This window comes from Coffea eugenioides, chromosome 11 (genome assembly GCF_003713205.1).
Source record: "Coffea eugenioides isolate CCC68of chromosome 11, Ceug_1.0, whole genome shotgun sequence".
Classification (NCBI taxonomy): Eukaryota; Viridiplantae; Streptophyta; class Magnoliopsida; order Gentianales; family Rubiaceae; genus Coffea; species Coffea eugenioides.
The window spans coordinates 13528162-13549891 of record NC_040045.1 but is presented as its reverse complement, the minus strand read 5'-3'; the positions used below and the strand labels follow the sequence as shown (position 1 = coordinate 13549891).

The following is a 21730-nucleotide window of genomic DNA, read 5'->3' as shown; positions in this document are numbered from 1 at the left end:
CCCAGGTTTTAACAAGGGTTTATTCTTTAACTACCCTTTTAAACCGGAAACTTTTTAACCAATCACACGCGCTCACGCACTCAACGAGTCACAAAACACCTCCACGGTCGCCCATTCGTCCATCCCAGTAAAAATCGTCAAAACCCTCTTCAAAACCCCTTCAGTCCCCTCCGCTCGCGCTCAGAGAGGACAAAACTATGTCGTATATACCTTCTTATTTCCTAGTTAATTTTTGAGCGACTTCAGCAATTTCCGGAACAATAAACTTTTGCAGTAAAATAGATTCGACTAATCTTTTATCTGCACTATTAATTCCTTTTTTTTATTTTGCTTGCAATAGAATTTTCTTTTTCATACTTTTCCAAGTAAATGGCAACGAGGGTTGTTCTCAGATTGATCAAAGAAGCTGTTTCCAGCAATGGTAGAAGCAAGCCAAACTTTGATTTTGCTAAGCGACGTCGTTTCTGCACCTCCACTCCTCCTCCACCTCCACCACCACCGCCGGCTCGTAAAATCCCTTATTCTTCCAAAAAAGTAAGTATCTTTTTTACTAGATTGTTTTTATTGTAAATTGTTATTAATTTAACCTTTTTTTGGGTGTTATGAACCCATAATGGAGGTGACCCAAGCGAGTAGTTTTTCCGTTACCAAAATAAGGGTTATCATTTTTTTTTTTGGGTTTTACATGTCCCGGGTTTTCTCTTTTATTGTAAATGTTTTGTACAATTAATTAATTGGAGATTGTGGTACTCTTAAGAATAGTTTAACAGCTAAACCAAGTTGGAAATTGTCTCAAAAATTGAAACTTCATCGATTATTACTTTTGTTATTTGTATCTGTATGACATATGTCTTGTATCGGTTTATTTCATTCATACTATTGTTTTGATTTTAGTGAATGTGGTTCAAGTATATATAAAATATAGTTAATTTTTCTATATTTGGCCTTGATAAAATGTAGGGGAGATTATTTACTGGAGCTACTATTGCTCTACTTATTGGTGGAGGTGCCTATGCGAGTACAGTGGACGAAGCTACTTTCTGGTACTAAATTTCTGTTTCCTAAAGTTGACTCAAAACTTTTCAGTAAATGAGTGCATGAATAATTTCAGTGAAGTGCTCAAAGACAATGACCTTTTATTCCTGAGAATAGGTTGCTGGTACTTTGTTTATGTGATTGTAGTTCATTAATAGGTCTGATGCAGTAGTATTAGCGGCTATTACGTTAATAAATGCGGGAGCATGCTGGATACTTTAGAAGTACGAGTTCACTTCTTCAGTCTTCTTAGAAGATTGTAGTATTTGGAAATTGGTTAGGGATTCAGTTTTGAAAAGTTTGCAAGCTATTACTAATCTTGTTTTGGATCAAAGCCCACAAATGTGGTGAAGTTATTATGTCACTATCTAGATAATGCTTGTAACATAATTGGCTCTATGTAGTATGGCATGTGACACGTGTCCAAAAGCAGTTTTCTGATGGCATCTTTGTATGCCCCTAGAATTGAGTTATTTTATGCAATTACTCATTTTGTCTGAATTTAATCTCTTTGGGGTGCCATTTTGGCCAAATTGAAGTAAGACCAATGGTATGCCAAGTGCTAATAAAAAGTATAAATCAATAGATTTTTGGCTTTTCTAGGAAATCCAAGCTGAAAGCATTTAGTTACTATTTCGAGTGTTGGCACTTTGTAGTTTGTTAGACTTTATTTATGGTAGGACCTCGAGAAAGAGTTTTTCTGCATGGTACTGTGGTTCCAAGAACAGGCTAGATCTTTCAACTTTAAGGGAATTAGTGTAAGAATATTTCAACTTTCCTTGTAAAGGTTTGGATTGTGAAGAAGGAATGCATCAAAATTCATGGTTTTAACTTCCAACACCAAGTGTGGCAGTTGGCATCCATCTGGTGTCACTTGTCACTGCCAAACATAATAAGACATAACGGTGTCCGATATGCTATTTTAATTGAACCTCTCCATATGGTGTTTTTCTTCTATCCATATATAAAAAAGTCAGAGCAGTTTTTATAAGGACATGATAACTTCATTAGTTCCCAGAAATGGCTTTCTTGCACCACCAACATGTAGCTTCAACTGCATATTCATTCGCGAGAAGTCCTTTCGCTTGTAGCATATGCATGATGATTCAAGTGATTGTAAGCTAGTTTCCCCATACTCTTGTCGGGTTTTGCCATTGCCCATATATGCTATTGCTTCGGTGTTGGAAATGAGAGATGGGAAGGATGCAGGTGTGAAAGGGTGCTCTTTTCGCTTGATGGTTCATTGTGAAGAGGAGATAGACCTTGATTCTTATAGTTCAGGTTGTAAGATTTGATGCTTTATTGATGTCAATTAACCTGCGGCTGCTTCATTCAGGTATAAAACGGAAATGATATCAGTTTTCAATGATCCTTCTAATTCTCATGATTCTTTTCACTCTAAGGAGCATAAAGAGAACAAAAGAGAAAGGAAAATGAAGTTAGACTTATTAACTTAGGTATTAATTAAACAATCATTGTATTAATGCATTTCTCATAGACTTTTGAGATCTACTGAAATCCTCTTCCCCTTTCTGTATCAAGAGTCAAAGGAAGAGACAAAGGGGCAATTACAGATTATCTTTAGCTGAAAGCATGTGAAATATATCCAATTTGAGTAGTAAACTAAAGAGATTTTTTCTGGTACTTATGTCATCTGACCCAGACAAAGGAATGAAGGCCTACTTGTGGATCAACAGTCTTTTCAGAAATTCTTTTGTGCTTTTACTATACATATCATTGTAAGACAAATCATCTTGTTATGGTTGACTGTGGAATAGTTGGAGCTAATATAAAATCATTAACATCAAATTTGGGCTCATTTCTAATTTTCTGTTTTAGTTTTACTTTAGGCATCTCCGGGTTTGAATCTTCTGGAGCCTTTCGTCGAGATGGCTTCAATAGGTTTGAACCTAGAATCTTATGTAGGGGTGGGGCAAAAATACCCGTCGACCTGAAAATCCGAGCAATCCGATCCGTCCCGCACTGAAAATTAGGATATCCGATCCGATTTCTATTAGCGGAGCAGATGAGGGTCGGGTACCCGTAAAATTCGGATACGGATATGGGTTACAAAAATAAAAACCTGCAGGTACCCGACCTGGGGGTATATTATATAAATATTAAAAAATATAGGGGCAATTTTATAATTTCCTTAAATTATTAACCCTAAAGACCTAAATATTATCGACGTTCAGCTTTCACTTTTGAAGTTTCTCTCTATCTTCAGTCTTCAGCCGAATATCTCCTCTTCTTCTCTTCAATTTTCACCACAACAATTCCAAATTTCTCTTCAATTTTCACCACTTCATGCTACAAATATACGATTGTCTTAGAATCATGAGAGAATCACAACCCATTTCTGATTTGCTGGTGCTCCTCAAAGCAAGCCTCAAGCAGAAGCTGCAGAACGCCGGAACGTCAATGCAAACTCTCAACCTTGTAAGTGCACCCTAGTATTTTCAGTGAATCTGTGATGCCCACTGCCCAGATTCTTGACAGGAGATATGGATTTTTTAATGGATTAAATCAGAAAAATAAGGAGGGGGGAGGGAATAGCATCTTTGCTAGGTGATAGAAAGGTGGAGTTGGAAAGTGCAGAACTCGCACTTATTGACTTTGCTGATGCTTCTTAAATAATTAAAGTTTGCTTGGGTGTACTTCTGTAGTTATTCGCATCAGCATGTAGCATCTCTTTTAGCCTATGATTTCTTGAATTTTAGTAGGCTTGTGAAAGTTGTTAGGTTGGGGGAATTTGTTTCTAGAACCAAGAGTTGCTGAAGTTGATTTGGTTGGCACTTCCTTCTCTGTTTTCTGTTTATGTCGAAGCTGAATTTGGCACTTATTCTCTATGTTTTCTTATTCTGGTTTAGTAATTAATTGGAAGGTGATATTTGTTGTGCTTGAAAAATGGATATTAGTAAACATGAATTATAAGGGCGGGTACCCGATGACCCACCCCTTTTTTTCGGGTACCCAGTCCTCGGGTATCCGGAGATAAGTGGAGTAAAAAAAATAGTGATCCGTTAGATTAGGGTCGGGTTAGCCAAATCACGTTTGGGGCAGGTACCCGACCCGTGCCCACCCCTAATCTTATGTAATTGATGGTTGGTTACCTTGATTCTTCCATTTTCTTCCGAAGCATCTTTATACATCAATGCTAATTGTTTGCTTTATTTCTTTGTTAGTAATGTGATGGGAACAACTGGTTTTGTGAAAACTTGTGCAGTGGCTGGCTTTTCTCTGCAACAAAACTTGTAAATCCATTTTTTGCCTTCCTGGACCCAGAGGTTGCCCACAGACTAGCTGTCTCGGCCGCGGCTCGTGGATGGGTTCCAAGGGAGAAAAGGCCAGATCCATCCATATTGGGCCAAGAAGTGTGGGGGAAGCGATTCTCCAATCCTATTGGTCTCTCTGCTGGTTTTGACAAGAATGCTGAGGCTGTTGAAGGTTTACTTGGACTTGGTTTTGGTTTTGTGGAGGTTGGCTCTGTAACTCCTGTTCCCCAGGAAGGCAATCCTAAGCCTCGTATATTCAGATTGCCTAAGGAAGGGTAGCGACATTTGAATTTTGCTTTTGGATTAGAATGACATTTTTTTGTACATTTCCGTGTTTTCATGTATTGTCAAATTTTCTTTTGAGTTGCACAGCGTCGTTTTATTTTGTTATCCAGATTCTTAGTCAATCATGTTCTCAAACTTTTTGCAGTGCAATTATTAATAGGTGTGGCTTTAATAGCGAGGGAATTGTTGCTGTTGCGAAGAGATTGGGAGCTCAGCATGGGAAGAGGAAATTGGAAACATCAAACACTTCATCTTCTACTGAAGATGATGTAAACCATGGAGGCAAAGCTGGTCCTGGAATTCTTGGGGTCAACATTGGAAAGAATAAGACCAGTGAAGATGCTGCGGCAGATTACGTTCAAGGTGTCCATACATTGTCCCAGTATGCTGATTACTTGGTATGTTGCCATACCCTTTTTTTTTCTCCTGATATCTGGTCTGCATCTTATTTTGCATAGATGTCTCCCAGTTCTGTCTGTAGGACTGTCATTTCCTTGGATAATTCATCATGGTTGATTTAGATGATCGCAGAGTATTAAATTAGTCCTTCACAACTTGATATGGTAGCTTGCTTCTTGGTTATTAGTTGTGTTAGTAAACTGTTTTCTCAAAGAAAATTGTATTCAAATTAAGAGATCTAGGCAGTCAAGGGTGAATTATGTTAAATTTGAAGTTAGTGTTGTCCAAGCAATAGAGCAGTTTCTATGTATTCGTGGTTAAAAACAGAAATACTTGTGTTGCACCATTACTGTCTCGAAATCATTGAATGCGTATGATCGTGAGAGTCCGATGATTTACTGTTGATATTGCCACAGAAGCATATGGCTTAACTGTTTGAAGAAATCACCTGGCTGTTGGTAGCCCTTGCTTATTTAGATTGGATATTAGTTCTTTTCTTAATCTTTCTGATGGATGGTTGACCCTCCATTTATCTATAGATTTTGTGATTGGTACTTTCTCCTAATTTTGCTTCATTTGGCTCGGTATATGGTTCATACCATGTGATTTCTTGGTTGCACTAATGTTTCAGCTTTTATATGACTGCAATTAATTCATCATATTGATGTTTTTGATCATTATTGGTTCTGCTATTTTCCTTCCCAATATTGATAGAGATATACATTTGGCTGTTGAATGTTTTTATTGATCCGGATTTGACCTGGATATCCTTCTAACTAGTTACAAGTTATTGACCTGAATTTTCCTTCCTAACGTTTTTATTGACCCGGATTTGACCTGGATATCCTTCTATGCACGTGTTTTGGGGCCCAGATTCCCCTGATAGGCAACACTTGACGTCCAAAGCTTTCATTAGAATTACACTGATGTTCCCAGATTACATAGGCCTTTCCACATGTCATTTCTGCTTCTCTAATATTTAAGTAACTCGTACTTGTAGAGTAGAAAAGACTCTGTAACCTATATTTGACAGTTTATAGTGAAAATGTGGCTTTTGTTGTCCCTATTTTGTGCCACAGAAAGTTTTTTGGCGCAGTTGGTAACAATTGGAAATAGACGTTGCTCTAGAAATGTGCATAAAGGCAATTTGTTTATGATGATGATCTTTAAACTTTTTCTTTATCTTCATCTGCTACTGAGTTCATGAGGATGGCAGTCGACACTCTAATTCTGCTTAATGGGGGGAAATTGAGTTTTACTTTTGGCCATTCCAAAATTCGTCATCTAGTGTCCATTTGGTTAGATGTAAAATGATTTGGTGTCAAAAGGACTTCCAAGATGTTTCATTTCCTATTGTTTTGTGATGTCTGAATAACTATTGGATATTGTTTCCCTGAAAACATTTTACATTTCACGATCAGTCATTTCCCTGTATCAAGCTGAAAGAACCACAAAAAACCTACCCAGAATAATTGAAGACATAAAAATTAACCTTCTAATATTAAATTGGAATCAAACTCATTCAGAAATAGAAAAAAAATCAAGAAATGAAAGAGTTTTACAGCTCCCAATTGATAGAGCAAGTCAACTAGAAATTTCTAAAATTCTTGCCTCCGAGTATGCTCTGTGTCTTTATTCACTCTTCTCATATCTGCGTTCTCCCTAACAATCTATCAGAGAGGCCCTAGATTCAGATTCTATGTATATTACCATAGCCACACATGCAAGATGCAGAAAGATGGAGATCCATGAATGTGTGTCTGTGTGAGAGAGAAACAGAGAATGGAGGAGGAACAGGAGACTTTTATGGAAAAATAGGTGAAGGATGAGGAGGCTGTTGTTCGGGTAGTCCGCCAGGTGTTGGTCAACTTCCTGTTGGAAAATGTTCTTCATCTATCAGTTCTAATGGCAATCAATAAATTGGCGTGTTTTTGTTGAAGGATACAGGTGGTGTTATGGTGTTCAATAACTTCAGTAAGTCGTGTTATTGTGCCTTTCATTAGACCAAACAAATCCCTAATGTATAATCATTAGACCAGTTGACCAACACAATCCATATTCCTATCAATATGTTTAGAGGTGTTGTTCAATGAGTGACTATGAATAACTGATAGGACTAAGCAAAAAAATTAGAATGTTAAAACTACATGAAAACTTATATAGAATTATAATTATTAAACAGTTAGATTAATTGTAAGAACAAATCATTTGTTGATTCTTCTGTCCGGTTATTAACTTAAATGACAATTTGGGTCCCGTTATTGCGCCTTTCATGCAGTCAGGGAACATCACAATCATGAGATAAGATGGTAAATGGGAAAGTCTGGATGATTTCACTATTTTGAATTCTTGATTAATGCTAAAACAATTAGAGTCCATGTCAAAATGACATAGAAACTTTTATGTAATTTATACTTATTGAACTGTTATCCCTGGGTTTGATTATAGATTAAGGTGAGGCAATCATGAATCCTTGGGTCTGATTGATTCGTTCTTTTTGCCACTAGCAGACAATTATGATGCAAATTCTTAGTAGCAATGAGCAAAGACAATGCACAATTAATTCTTTTGCATTCATACTTTTGCAATAGAAGGTGAAGAAACTGTTTTGTCATTTTCATTGATTGCTAGAACTTTTATCCACTCCCTTATGTGGAAAAATATGGTATGAAAACTGGTGTTTGTTTAATCTCCATTCTATTTTTATTTGTGCTACAAAACAGAGGATAAAGGATTCTTCTTGGACTACAAAACAGGGAAAAAGAGTTTTTTTCTTAAAGTGCATCCGATTTGGTGACCTAGATGTGTAAAATAGAAGAGAGCCAAAATGCTGTCTTGTTGAAATTATGAGAGATGGAAAGCAAAAAATTTTAACCCTAAACTTGACAAGAATGATACTTTTAGTCCATCTACTAAAATGAAGTCAGGTGCCCAAACATCTTCTTTCTTTGCTTGATTTACGGTCTTTATCTCTCTTCAGCCATTTTGTTCTCACTAGTTTGTTATCACTATGTTTACAAATTCTTGCTTTCCTCATTCTTTATAATCTGTTGTAAAGGACAATTCTAAATGCTTCTTGAAATTAGAGATATATTGATTTTAACCCTGCATCCATGATTAAATTGCTATCTAGGTTAGCAGATAAAGGTTTACTTTCTAATTGGCTTACGTGTTTTTTGTATCTTATAACCTTTCTTGGTTAACAATGACTCTCGTACCTTTACTTCAGTCTGGTCATCTGACTTGATAGACAATTATCGGACGTCAGGTCTACCCATCTCTTGGCTGGAGTATGCATTTATTAGACTTGGGTAATTTCTTGTAGTCAGAAGTATCTGCATGGCTTTTTATGCAGTAGGCTTGCTTCTTTTTGTGCCAACCTGCAAGTGATGTTATGCTCTGGTTAGTTAATCCACCAAAATATTGACTTTGTAGACCTTGACTCCAACCTCAAATTTTGAGATGTCTATGCTTGTTTTCTTAATGTTATGGCTTCTCCATTATCTTTCCAAACATGTGCTTGCATAACTTGCATGGCTAGTGCTGTACATAAGCAGCTCTTACACCTCCAAAGGCTATTAGTAAGTGCTGTGACAATGAACAATGATCAACCAGAAAGAGCCTGATCTTTTTCTTCTTTTTCCGTTGTTATTTCTACTCCCAAGTATTCTTTACACAGGAAAAGCTCCAAGGATGCAACATGCATATGCAGTTTATAAGCAGAAATGGAATTTGAATCTTCATTCCCAACCACATAATATGCACATGGGACATGTTTATCTTTGCTTAACTCCATTGGTGGAACCATTTGGTCCTGCATTATGTACTTCTCTTATAAGTGATTTCTGGAAGAAACCTAGACAATATGAAGAAAGTGTAGGAAAAGTGGCTGGTAATATCTTTCAGCATTTTATGTTTAAGTAGTAGTGTAACTTAATCTACTTGGTCTACTGACAAAAAATCCTATGGTTTTGGTGCTAATTTAGTGATAATTTGGACACGCAGAGAGCAAAAATTTCTTTTGACAAAAAAAAAAAAAAAAGAGAGCAAAAATTTCTATTGCGTGCTATTCAATACTAGTTCTGAATGGTTCCAGGGATGCTAATTTATTATTTCTCTCTAATTAGGAAGTAAAACTTTGCTATCACTGATTCTTTTTTTCAATATTTGAGCAGTTGATGTTTTCAAAATCTGCTTCACCATCTGATGTTTTATCCACATTTCTAGTTTTGGGCATGTACAAAAATGTAACAATGATTTGATAGCTGACAAAGGATGTACTTTCAGTAATTTAAGTACTCATTTGGTCTCTGAGGCCATGGAGGCCATGCCTTTGTACATACTTGAAAAACTAGTGCTCTATGCACAGGCCAGCATGTTTTAGAAATAGAGTAGTCGATGGTAATGGACGGAAATTAATTCACTAAATTACAGTTAAAGGTCCTTTTTCAACCCTTGAATGTAAAGAAGCTATTATCCAGCGCAAAATCATTAATTATGACATTACACCCAAAATTTTCTTCTACTTTATATATAGTAAGACGTTGCAAGTCTAAATATGCAAATTTATATTGATGATTTACTATTTTGGCAAAGAATCATGCTTGTTTTTGCTAGTTATATTACAAATTCTGGAAGCATTATCTGCAAGTGTCTGATTGTTTCTAGATCATTAAGATTCATCAACATCAGACTTGTAAGTGTAGACAACAATTTCTCATATATTTCATTATGGCCTTTCTAGGTGATTAATATATCATCCCCAAACACTCCTGGACTCCGCCAACTGCAGGGAAGGAAACAGTTGAAGGACCTTGTTAAGAAGGTCTGAATATTCTGTATCTCCAGCATTGCATTTTTCCCTATTCATTTTTGAGGTTGTCAGTAAAGACTTAGGAAGTAATTCTTCTATATTAAGGTTCAAGCTGCTCGTGATGAAATGCAATGGGGTGAGGAAGGGCCACCCCCATTGCTAGTGAAAATTGCACCAGATCTTTCCAGACAAGATCTAGAAGATATTGCAGCGGTACGACTGAAAACTCGTGCTTCGGCCATCCTTTTCTGTTGTTATATACTAACTGTTGATTGACACGTTTAGGTTGCTCTTGCTCTCCGCTTGGATGGATTGGTATGTTTGCTTTAACAATTTCGTCTCTTTAAAGATGGTTTACTTTGGCTTTATGCTCAATATGGATATGCATATTATCTGTCTTGCTGCATCTGTATGGTTCTTTATGTGTGAGTTCGGTATTTTGTGCCTTTGGCAGTTCATTTTCTGTAGCTTCTTGCTGAAATTTTTTTGAGATTTAAGTTGTGGTGGTTAAATTATCAATGGTACTTCTAGTGAGTAACTTTTTTTTCCCTTCTTTTTGGTCCTATGGAGGGCAAAAGGCTCTTTACAAAGAAACTAGATGGATCCCATTACATCATTACTTGACCGATTCCTAACTACATTTTTTTTTTTTGAGGAAGAGATGGGGCGAGGGGGGGGGGGGGATTCTCAGAGCATCTTCAACCCAGGTTCCAAGCTCAGACACAGTTTGCTTAGACAGTCTACACTTGCATTGCCTTCTTTCCAGACATGCCTCACGTTCCATTCCCCGTCCTTATCAATCCAACTTCTGTTTTGCTTTTTCAGATTTAAGTGGGGGCTATTCGCTGTGCCATCTTTAATAGTAGCAATACTTAACAGAGAATCTGACTCCAAAACTATTTTCCTATACCCTGCCTTCCATGCCAGCTCCAGTTTACATGCCATAACTCCATAACTCTGCAATTATGTCTCTAGTTTTACCCACTTTATATGGAAGACTTAACACATTTACCCATTCAACTTATAGCCAAGTTGCACCATATTGCTTTAAATACATTGGATGATAGGGTCCAGCAATGACATGAGATATGCCATTGATTTTGTTGAAGTAGGACCAATGCACAGATGAGCTGGCACACTACACCATTAAGCTTAAGGCTAAGTTGGATTCTATTCCATTAAATACACTGAATGACTAAGGTTCAGCATCAACATGAAATCTGCCATTGATTGTATTGAAGTAGGACTGCAAACGGTCATTAACCGAATGAGTTTTTCGGAAACTAATTCTGCAGTTAACTTTTGTAAACGTTGATTCTTTCTTGGATTTTACTTTCTACCCCTCTCCATCATTACAGAGTTCTTCTGCTCTATGGTGTCATCTTGTTCTTCCCCAAGTTTCTACACAGGAGTATTATTTAAATACTGAACATTGTGGCTGCAATGTCATTTGGATGATATTTACTTTGGATAACTTAACTAGGAGTGAGAACCTTCTTTTTTTATTTGAACTACTTGTAGTTTTTGTTAAGAGAATATAAGTATTCTTGTAGATAATAAATTAGTAAGGATATTCTTGTAAATAGTTTGTTAGGTTTGTACTCCTATAAATACTAGTTGGTCACTCATAATAAAGTGACTAGATGTTTTCCTCCCAAAATACCAGTTAACATGGTATCAGAGCAAAAGTCCTAGGGTTAGGGTTAAACATCTAGTCAAAGTACTGTTCAGCAGCACTGTTCATCGCGGAACTGTTCACGGCGCCGCACTGTTCACGGCGTAGCACTGTTCACGGCGTACTGTTCACACGTCACTGTCATCTCGAGTTTATGCTCATGCCCTCCACCAATCGTCCTCTTTGTCTTCAAATCCTGAATGACAACAGAATCAGGAGAAAAAGTAACTGTACACTGTAGAAATTTAGTGAGCTTACTAACAGACATTAGATTAAAGGGCAAATTGGGTACGTAAAGAACAGAAGACAGCGGAAGTGATGGATTAATTTCTACAGTGCCTAGTCCTTTAACTTTAGTGGTAGATCCATCAGCTAAAGTAACATGAGGATATGGAGTAGACTACTTAGAAACATTTTCTCCTGTTGCAAATATTACCTCTGTTCGTCTTCTTATCTCTTTGGCAGCAACTTATAATTGGCCATTGCATCAGTTGGATGTGAAAAATGCATTTCTGCATGGAGATTTGGAAGAAGAGGTATATATGGAACAACCTCCTGGATTTGTTGTTCAGGGGGAGAAGCGGTTGGTTTGTCGTTTGAAAAAATCCTTATATGGATTGAAACAGTCTCCGAGGGCTTGGTTTGGCCGGTTTAGTAGTGTTGTCATGGAGTTCGGTCTGACAAGATGTGGAGTAGATCACTCTGTATTTTATCAGCATTCTAATGCTGGTAAAATTTTATTAGTTGTTTATGTAGATGATATTGTGATTACAGGTGATGATGTTGTGGGGATCCAGAAACTTAAATCCAATCTGCAGGCAAACTTTCAGACAAAGGATTTAGGTCATCTACAGTATTTTCTGGGTATTGAGGTAGCTCGGTCTAAATATGGGATTTATTTATGTCAAAGGAAATATGTACTCGATATGTTGAGTGAAGTTGGGATGTTAGGTTGCCGACCTGTAGATACTCCTATGGATCCCAATGTGAAATTAGCAGGAGATCAAGGTGCATTACTTGATGATCCTAAGCAATATCGAAAACTTGTGGGTAAATTAAATTATCTCACTGTAACGAGACCTGACATTTCGTTTGCAGTGAGTGTTGTGAGTCAATTTCTTGATACCCCTCGTACTAGTCATTGGGATGCTGTTATACGGATTTTCAGGTATCTTAAGAGTGCTCCTGGAAAAGGGTTGCTGTATCAAAGTCATGGACACACTGATATTGAAGGATATAGTGATGCAGATTGGGCTGGTTCTGCCTCAGATCGAAGATCGACTACAGGATAGTGTGTTTGTTGGTGGTAATTTAGTGTCGTGGAAGAGTAAGAAGCAAACAGTTGTATCCAGATCAAGTGCAGAATCTGAATACCGCGCTATGGCTCACATTGTGTGTGAGTTGGTTTGGTTGAAGAGCATGTTACTTGAACTTGGGTTTGAGCATAAACAGCCTATGAATTTAGTGTGTGATAATCAGGCGGCTGTTCATATTGCGTCTAATCCAGTGTTTCATGAAAGGACAAAACATATTGAAGTTGATTGTCATTTCATTCGAGAGAAATTGCTTGACGGGGTCATCAAGACATCTCATGTACCGTCTGTAGATCAATTGGCTGATGTGTTTACCAAGAGTTTAGGGGGTTCTAGGGTGAAATACATTTGTAACAAGTTGGGTGCTTATGATATATATGCTCCAACTTGAGGGGGAGTGTTAAGAGAATATAAGTATTCTTGTAGATAATAAATTAGTAAGGATATTCTTGTAAATAGTTTGTTAGGTTTGTACTCCTATAAATACTAGTTGGTCACTCATAATAAAGTGATTAGATGTTTTCCTCCCAAAATACCAGTTAACAGTTTTCAACGCTTCTGTATGAGCAGATATTTCCTTTTATGTGTTGATAGTGGTATCACCTCACACACATCCTAGGTCACAGTTTACTCGTGATATTTAGCCATCTTAACGCAGTTTCGACTACAATATTTTGAGGACTGAATAACTTGCTTGTGTCTTTGTTTTAGGTTCCTAGTTTAAATATAAAACGTTGCTCTTCTTCTTCTTCTTCTTCTTCTTCTTCTTCTTCTTTTTTGGGGTGAGACATTTGGCTCTAATTGGATAAGTTGCCTTTGGATAATGTGAATCGTGTTGGCGAGAAACAATGGTGCAAAAATTTAAAAAGAAAAATTTCTTAGTTTACCTGATTCACTGGTATTATTTGCAGTTACTATGTATGCTTCTTTACCAAACTTTAGTGGATTGTCTTTGTGAATCTTGTTGCATGACTCGTGTGTACTTCATGCTTGCAGATTATATCAAATACAACAGTTCAAAGACCTGATCCTGTGAATAAGAACCCTGTGGCACAAGAATCCGGTGGCTTGAGCGGGAAACCACTCTTTAACTTATCCACTAATATCCTGAAGGAGATGTATATTCTAACAAAGGTATGCTTTTTGTAATCATTTTTAAATTGATTTCATACTGTTGGTGGCTTATCTGTTTTGCTGCTCTGATGTGTGTAATGCCTATAGGGATTTTAGTAATTATACACGGAAAATTGCATAACTTTGAGCAGATCATGTAGTCAGTCTTAATAGACATGTTCTGAAATCTTAGGAGACTTATATCTCCACCATGTTTAGGTGCCCAATTGATGTACTTCGTTTGATGCAATGAAATATTTTGTGAAGTACTTTTACTTAGACCCTCAATCACGTTAGCAAATTGACTTCTGCACTATCTCGGTTATCATGAATCTGGTACCAGGGGAAGATTCCTTTAATTGGCTGTGGAGGGATTGGCAGGTACTTTTGGTTCTTATTTATGTGTTTGAGCATCACAATCTTGTGTAGTTAGGATTACCATTTGACTTGTATATATGGATTATTGATTTTAGTGGTGAGGATGCATATGAGAAAATTCGAGCAGGCGCATCTCTTGTTCAGCTTTATACAGCTTTTGCATATGGTGGACCTGCACTTATACCTCAAATGAAGGTACTGTTTTGATTTGATTGGAAATGTTAAAGACAGATGTGACTACAGCTGCAAATGTTTTTTGTTTAAGGTGCACTTTAATTATGTGTTTGTTGTCCACTAATTCAAAGCATAAAATTGAGGAATTTAATTGCGATCAGACTGAACTTGGTAGTAACAACTTCTATTGTTGTCCATAATGATGGAAATGGGATTAAGATTACTCTTTTAACTATGGGGTCTTTCATGCTTGTAAGCGTTTCTTCATCTTGTAACTACACTCACAAATGATTTTTGTTTAAGGTGTACTTTAAGTATGTGTTTGTTGTCCAATAAACTCAAAGCATAAAATTGGGGAACTTAATTGCAAACAGGCTGAACTTGGTGGTAACAACTTCTATCATTGTCCATAATGATGTAAAAAGGTTTAAGATTACCCTTTTAACTATGGGGTCTTTCATTCATTTCTTTTACTTTTTCTTTTTCTTTTGCTTTTGATTAAGTTAGTTTTACACTAGAAAGCCAACTCCCAAGATCCATTACAATGAAACTGGAAGATGGCCCTCCTAACAGTTACATTGAAAATGTGGGGTGACCTACCAGGTTATTTTTCCTCTTGGATTATAATTTGATGGATACCCCCAATCAACCACTGTAATAGGGATTTGTATTTTTAGAGGCTCCCATGACCTAATTTCATTGTTAAATCTTCTTTTTCTGTGTAGTTTGGGAAGCTTCCACGGTAGCTATTGGATTTAGATTAATGTTCGCTTACATGCATTTGTTATTTGGATGGGAAAACATGCAATGAAGTCCTTTACTTGAAGTTGCAAATATTTTTTTCATTGGATGTAAATGAGAAATAATTATCTTTACATGTAAAAACACCATTATGTTATAAAGTTCAGAGCCAACATTGTCCAAGGTGCACTTGTTGATTATTATCACTTACCTTGGTTTATTTGTTCTTCTGGACTTGCAGAATATCCTGAAATCTACTAACTACTGGCATCTATAGCTTAAAGCTCAAACAAAAGTTCTTATGAAGTTAGTAAGTCTTTGTTGGGAAAAGACCAATCTATGACACTTCCTGAATGTAGGATTTTGTAATGTCTCCTTGTAAAATTTTGTTTTTTTTTTTTTTAAAGATGAGGTCTATGAGATGCTTTGGACAATTTGCATTTACTTGTAATAATAGTTTATTGAAATGTATGAGTCAATAAAAGCTGAATGTGAGGATTTGATTAAGCTTATCTATGCTTTTTTTTTTTTTAAACTATAGCTTTTCTGTGTCTGTTCATGGACATGCTGCAATGGTAAATGCAATTGTTACTATAGATTTATTTTTTCAACTATAGCTTTTCTTTTATGTTTGGTCATTTTTAGTTTTTATTTCGAAGTAGAAACAAGACTGCTGTCTTCTGCTCTGAATATATGCTGCTTTTTAGGCTGAACTTGCTCAATGCTTGGAAAGAGATGGTTACAATTCTATCTATGAGGCTGTTGGCGCAGATTGTAGATAGTTTTCTTGTAACTTACCCAGTTACACATGCCACAGAGGTAATGATTGCTGTCGTAAACCCTTAGCATACAACTAACTAAGCACTTAGTTCCCCTTTTCCTCGCTCTGTTGTGATATACTTATGATGTATGTTGCTAATTTACATACACTTCTTATCTGTTCCACTTCATTGGCTGGGCCGGTGGTGGTTTTGATGCGAACTGAAGTTTTTGGTCTTTTGAATACTTTCAGTCTGCATAGATGAGTTTGATCTATATGTGTCTGGTTATTATACAGTAATCTGTTTTTTGCAATCTAGCCACTCCTGTTTTAGTAAAGAGTTGATAATTAGGTCTTTCAGCAGCTATATTTGTCTGAATTGACCTGGGAGTGACTTTGGATTGGCTAAATGTGTTAGCAGAGTCAAGCTACCTCTTCCTGGAAGACCCTTGGTGCTTTTTAATTCAAGGGGAGGATATTTGACAGCACGGTCATCCTGATTCGTATAGAAGAGACCTTTAGCAGTGGCTAGAATTTTGCTGCTGAGCGAGACATCAAGAAGGCATTTTCATTTGTCAGAATTCTTATTATACCGATAAAACAGGAAATCTTTCTTACAAACCAAAGTGATTGCCAGCATTGCTTTGACAATTTTGATTAGGTTCTAGTTACGTTTTCAATGCTAAAGCATTTTTTTTCCCACAGATAGGGGCTGTTAGGCTTGTGTCGGGGGTTTTGAGTGTTTATTTTTACTTTTATTATTATTTTGGGACCTCTCCTTGGCAGCTGCTGTAAACCTTTATTTATTTTTATTTTTATTTTTTTTGGCTATTTTGTATTCTGGAAGAGAATAAAATGTTGTTCACCTTATCTCATTAAAAGTAAATGGATGAAATCCTGTCTTTGAAGCTTCTTTTCTATGTGAATAGGATAATAGATACCATGACCACCCATCGAAAACTTTAGCCATTTGGTCCTCCCATGTCTCACCAAATGATTGTGGCTGAAATCTTATGGGTCCGCAGTTTTTTTCTATCTAATATTTAGAGTAAACAGTTGCAAGATCGGGGACACAAATAATTTAGTGGTATTTTTTTTTTGTTTTTAATCATTGTCACTTTATCTATATTATCTGACTCTATCCTAATTTAAAGGGGAGGTTTAACTGGGCCTCCGGAGGATTGGCGAGGATTAAAAAATCATCGGATCAGATAGGTGCATTATGCATTTATATAGATTTTTTAAAGAAGTCACATACCATGATAATTAATGAGAAATAAATTTTGAACTCTTGATCTTTTATCTCACCAAACTTTAAGGATTTGGTAGTGACCAACCGTTCAAAGACTATTGGTTATTTAGTGATAATTGTTGCCAAGCCATATTTCTGGCTCTTAGTCACCCTAGCGCATCATTTCGACAGTGTCATTGACTTTTTTGGTCAGACCTCCTGTCATTTAGTCCAATCAGACAGGAAGAAATGAATGATGTTTGGCATGCATTTGCCCATGGAAACAGGGGCTTGAAGTTTAAATTTGGTTAGATATTTACTCAAAGCGAGCTGGATAACACAGTGAAAATTAATAGCTAAGCTCGAATGAAGTATATATTGCTTTTCATGAAAATGCAAAGTAATCGACAGATATTACTTCGATTTGGAAGAGAGAAGTCATTTCTTAAACAGTTAACTGAAAATTTTGAACTTGGAGGCAACAGAAGAGAAGAATTTTATGAATTACAGTAACAGCAAAATGCTTTACAACAATGTCCAAGGCGTCAAGGATTCATAAGAACTTTCTTGCTGATGTTATACCAAAATGAAATGTTTAGTCTCTGGTTACAATGTGAAAATGGAGATAAAAATCTACAAGCATCGGCCAAAAAGGAAAAAAATTGTACATTGACAGACCATTGAAGCTCTCATTTCCAGTTGTTTGCAACAATGTCAGCCAAATCAACCACCCTCTGTGAGTAACCCCATTCATTGTCATACCAAGCAATAACCTTTACCATGTCATCTCCCATGACCATTGTCAATGAAGCATCAACTGTTGAAGAAACATCAGTGCATCTGAAGTCCACTGAGACAAGTGGCTCATCACACACAGATAGAATACCATTTAGCTCCTTGTCAGCAGCCTCCCTGAATGCTGCATTCACTTCTTCAGCAAATGTCTTCTTCTCAACCTGAACGACAAGGTCTACAACCGAGACATTTGGAGTTGGCACACGAAGTGCAATGCCATTGAGCTTTCCCTTGAGTTTTGGAAGGACAAGTGCCACTGCTTTTGCTGCACCAGTTGAAGTTGGAACTATGTTGAGAGCTGCTGCTCTTGCACGTCTAAGATCCCTATGGCTTGCATCAAGAAGTCTTTGGTCTCCGGTGTAGGAGTGTGTTGTTGTCATAGTTCCCTTGATGATGCCTGCCAGCATAAATTTTGGAAACACTTTTCAGGGCATTCGTTTAAACCCTATACAGCAATTAATTTCGTTTTACTATATTCCTGGGAAAAATCATCAGTGCAACAGATACATTACCGAATTTTTGATCAAGAACTTTGACAAAAGGTGCAAGGCAGTTGGTGGTGCAAGAAGCATTGCTGATGATTGTCTCATCAGGGTTGTAAGTTTCAGCATTCACACCAATCACATAGGTGGGAATGTCACCTTTTCCAGGGGCTGTAATCAGCACCTTTTTAGCTCCAGCCTGAATGTGCTTACCTGCACCTTCTCTATCAACAAACACTCCAGTTCCTTCTATCACGAGATCAATGCCCATTTCCCTGAATCATTGGATCAATGTGCAAAAGAAGAATTTATACAGCAGTTAACGCATTTGATTCATCGATATAAAGAGTCTAAATTAGTTTCCCCATAGTTCATGTGTAGTGATTTACCCCCAGGGGAGATTGACAGGATTGCGGTTTGTTACAACTTTAATGACCTTCCCATCGACAGATATGCCTTCATCAGCAGGCTTGACATCAGCCTCAAAGATTCCAAGAGTAGAGTCATACTTGAGAAGGTGAGAGGCTTGCTTCACACCTCCGGTGTCGTTGATGACTACTACATCAAGAGGAGAGTCCTTCCTGCCATGCCAGCACCTCAAGAAGTTCCTTCCAATTCTCCCAAATCCATTGATGGCCACTTTCAGTTTAGCTTCCACAACTCCCCTCTTGTTCTTGCCTCCACTTATCTAGATTACACAGATGATGTACAGAAATAGTCAGCTTAGACTTCTTGATGAGCACCTTTTTCTAGTTTAATGACATTTGTAAATTCAGTTTTTTCTTGAATAATTTAGATCAATTTATAACTTTTTTGGCAGCAATTTTACAAGATTGGTTGGATATTTTAGTTTTAATCAGTGCTTGCAGACAGTTAAGAACCTCCGGCACCAGGGTAATCGTCAAACCACCAAAACTATGCACATTTAAATGCTCAAATTTGATCATATTTTCAGGATTTAGTTCAAGCATCTTATTCTGTTATTTATTTATTGATTTTGTTTTCAGTCTCTAGGAGTGTTTGACCCAAATGATTGAACAAGTTACGCTTTCTATGCATGGCATACTTGCGATACTAAAGCATAAAGGCACTAGTGTTCCTGCATCTATACCTTTTCTTCCTTACAATTCTCTACAATCTAGTTTTGTATCTTTTATCAATTTACTTCAACAATTCAGAATCGTCCTATAATAAATCGTTTTGCTAAGAAAGTTCAAAGAAGTATATTCCATCTAAATTAACAACTTCCAATGTTTAAGCTAAAGTCCAAACTGGTTAAGATTCACCTCGATCAAATGTTTGAAGTACATGCAATAAAGACCAATTATAATTACTGAAGATGATAATCTTTAGTTAGGAAAGTTAAGATTCTTCACTTACAACTGAGGTTTGGAATGCTACAACTGAGAGCAAATCATCATTTGCTTTCCTTGCAAATGGAAGTGAGGAACTGCGAAGCCCCGCGAATTCAGAGAATCCCTTATTACTGACCTGCATTAGTACGTATTTTTTCACCAACAATTTAATCATTTTCAAGTTCTAAAAAGTCTCATGCAGTTACTTCTGCTATGTATACATATATAGAGTTTTTGTGATCAAATAATAACCTGGAGGGATGAATTGGCAACGGATAGAGCAGCCGAAGCCATGACTAAATTTCTTGAAGAACTCTCAATGAACCAGGTCAGTTTTCAGTAAGCGGCCAACAAGGTGTAGAAGAGTAGAGAGATGGAAGTAATAAAGGAGTAAGAAGAAAAGAAGAAATGTGTATGGAAGGTTTAAGGATGAGTTGGGCCATGAAGTTGAAGAAAAGAGATAGTGGATGAGATTACTGATGATAGATAGCCTCTCACTCATTGTATGGCTGTGGTTGTGGCTCTGTGGTGTTTCTGATATGTTGTAGCTATTGTGTGTTTCATAATTTTATTCATTTTGTTTGTGTTATTTTAAATTTTTGGGCATACAAATTTTGCATTTGTGAACAATTCTATCCTGGGGAGTTGCCAGCATGTCAAGGAGGCTCCTCATAGGATAGCTCATGCTTGAAATCTGTTGTCCCTACCCTTCTAGTGTGGAAAAAAAAATTTGGGAACATGGAATTCTCCGCCCTTGGATTTTACTCTGATTACATGGACATATCGTTTAATTTCATATATAGAAATAGGATTAAGACAATCACCTTTTTCTTTCTTTTCTTTTCATGGATTGACCTTATCATTGCAGCATTTGGTTGCAATCACATTATCTTCTAAGAAATCTTTGTAAAGGTATTCGAACATCCAGACCTTTTTCTTCACTTTAAGTAGCTTCAAACGTGTTGATCACATAAACAATTTTGAAACGGTAGAGGGTTCACATTGTTGAACTTGATGGGACATGAAAATTGTAAATTTTCAAATCTAGGGAAAGGTCCTAAGACATAATTATAATAAAACTCATGGGCAAATGATCTAACAAGGAAAGATGATTGTTATAATATACGGATGGCAGATTATAGATTTTTCTTAAGTATTTAATAATTTTGGATATTCCAGTCTAGTATTTGAAAGAGCAAATTATCTAAGTAGCCACTAAACTTTTCGAATAGTCGAGTTTTGGCCACTCAACTTTTAATAATACGTTTTTAGCCACTGAACTATCAAAAATATAAATTTTAGATCATTCCATCTAATTTCATCATTAATTCTATTAAATCTAACTATTAATAGTATGTCTCGTAAATTGTACGAATTCTTGGATCTGATAGAATTAAGGATGGAATCAAACGGAATGACCCAAAAATTACACATTTGATAGTTCAGTGTGTAAAAACACACTACTAATAATTGAATGGTCAAATCTTGACTATAAAAAAATTCAGTGGCTACCCGAATAATTTGCTCTATTTGAAATAATGCTAGCCTTTCCCATCAATAGGTTTTTAATTTTTTTCCCTAATCCAAAGAAAATTGTGCTTCTTTTACTATCTAATATGTCCTATATCCCCAAAGCACGACAATCAAATTCTTTTTTGGCATTTCAAAAAAAGTTATAAAGCATGATTTGAAACGAGTATGGACATTTGGGAGATCAATAACTTCAAATTGTGGAAAGTCTAAAATTATGATAATTAATATGGAAATGAGAAAAATAAATGTAATTGAGAACAATTGAGAACATTCAGATAATAAATCTCCTCTAAAATAAATCAGAGTCAACGTAAACAACGAACACAAAGAAAGAAATGAAGCATATAAACCACGCAAGTGCGAAGCCAAAATC

The 21730-nt window shown here is 36.5% G+C and overlaps 2 protein-coding genes across 2 annotated transcripts; one reads left to right on the top strand and one right to left on the bottom strand.

The window, feature by feature from the left end:
- The first annotated feature begins 142 nt into the window (after positions 1 to 142).
- Positions 143 to 16881, top strand: LOC113751224 (dihydroorotate dehydrogenase (quinone), mitochondrial). Its single transcript, XM_027295155.1, has 12 exons — positions 143 to 534; positions 961 to 1043; positions 4262 to 4585; positions 4741 to 4993; positions 9739 to 9819; positions 9913 to 10020; positions 10093 to 10122; positions 13792 to 13929; positions 14252 to 14289; positions 14382 to 14481; positions 15909 to 16020; positions 16383 to 16881. Exons 1-11 carry the CDS (start codon positions 370 to 372, stop codon positions 15981 to 15983), a joined length of 1395 nt encoding a protein of 464 aa, XP_027150956.1. The 5' UTR covers positions 143 to 369; the 3' UTR covers positions 15984 to 16020; positions 16383 to 16881.
- A 788-nt stretch (positions 16882 to 17669) lies between these two features.
- Positions 17670 to 20249, bottom strand: LOC113753399 (glyceraldehyde-3-phosphate dehydrogenase A, chloroplastic). Its single transcript, XM_027297539.1, has 5 exons — positions 20077 to 20249; positions 19850 to 19960; positions 18859 to 19157; positions 18500 to 18744; positions 17670 to 18384 (listed from the first exon to the last, which is right to left on the bottom strand). The coding sequence occupies exons 1-5, from the start codon at positions 20116 to 20118 to the stop codon at positions 17882 to 17884; spliced, it is 1200 nt and encodes a 399-aa protein (XP_027153340.1). The 5' UTR covers positions 20119 to 20249; the 3' UTR covers positions 17670 to 17881.
- Positions 20250 to 21730: the final 1481 nt, after the last annotated feature.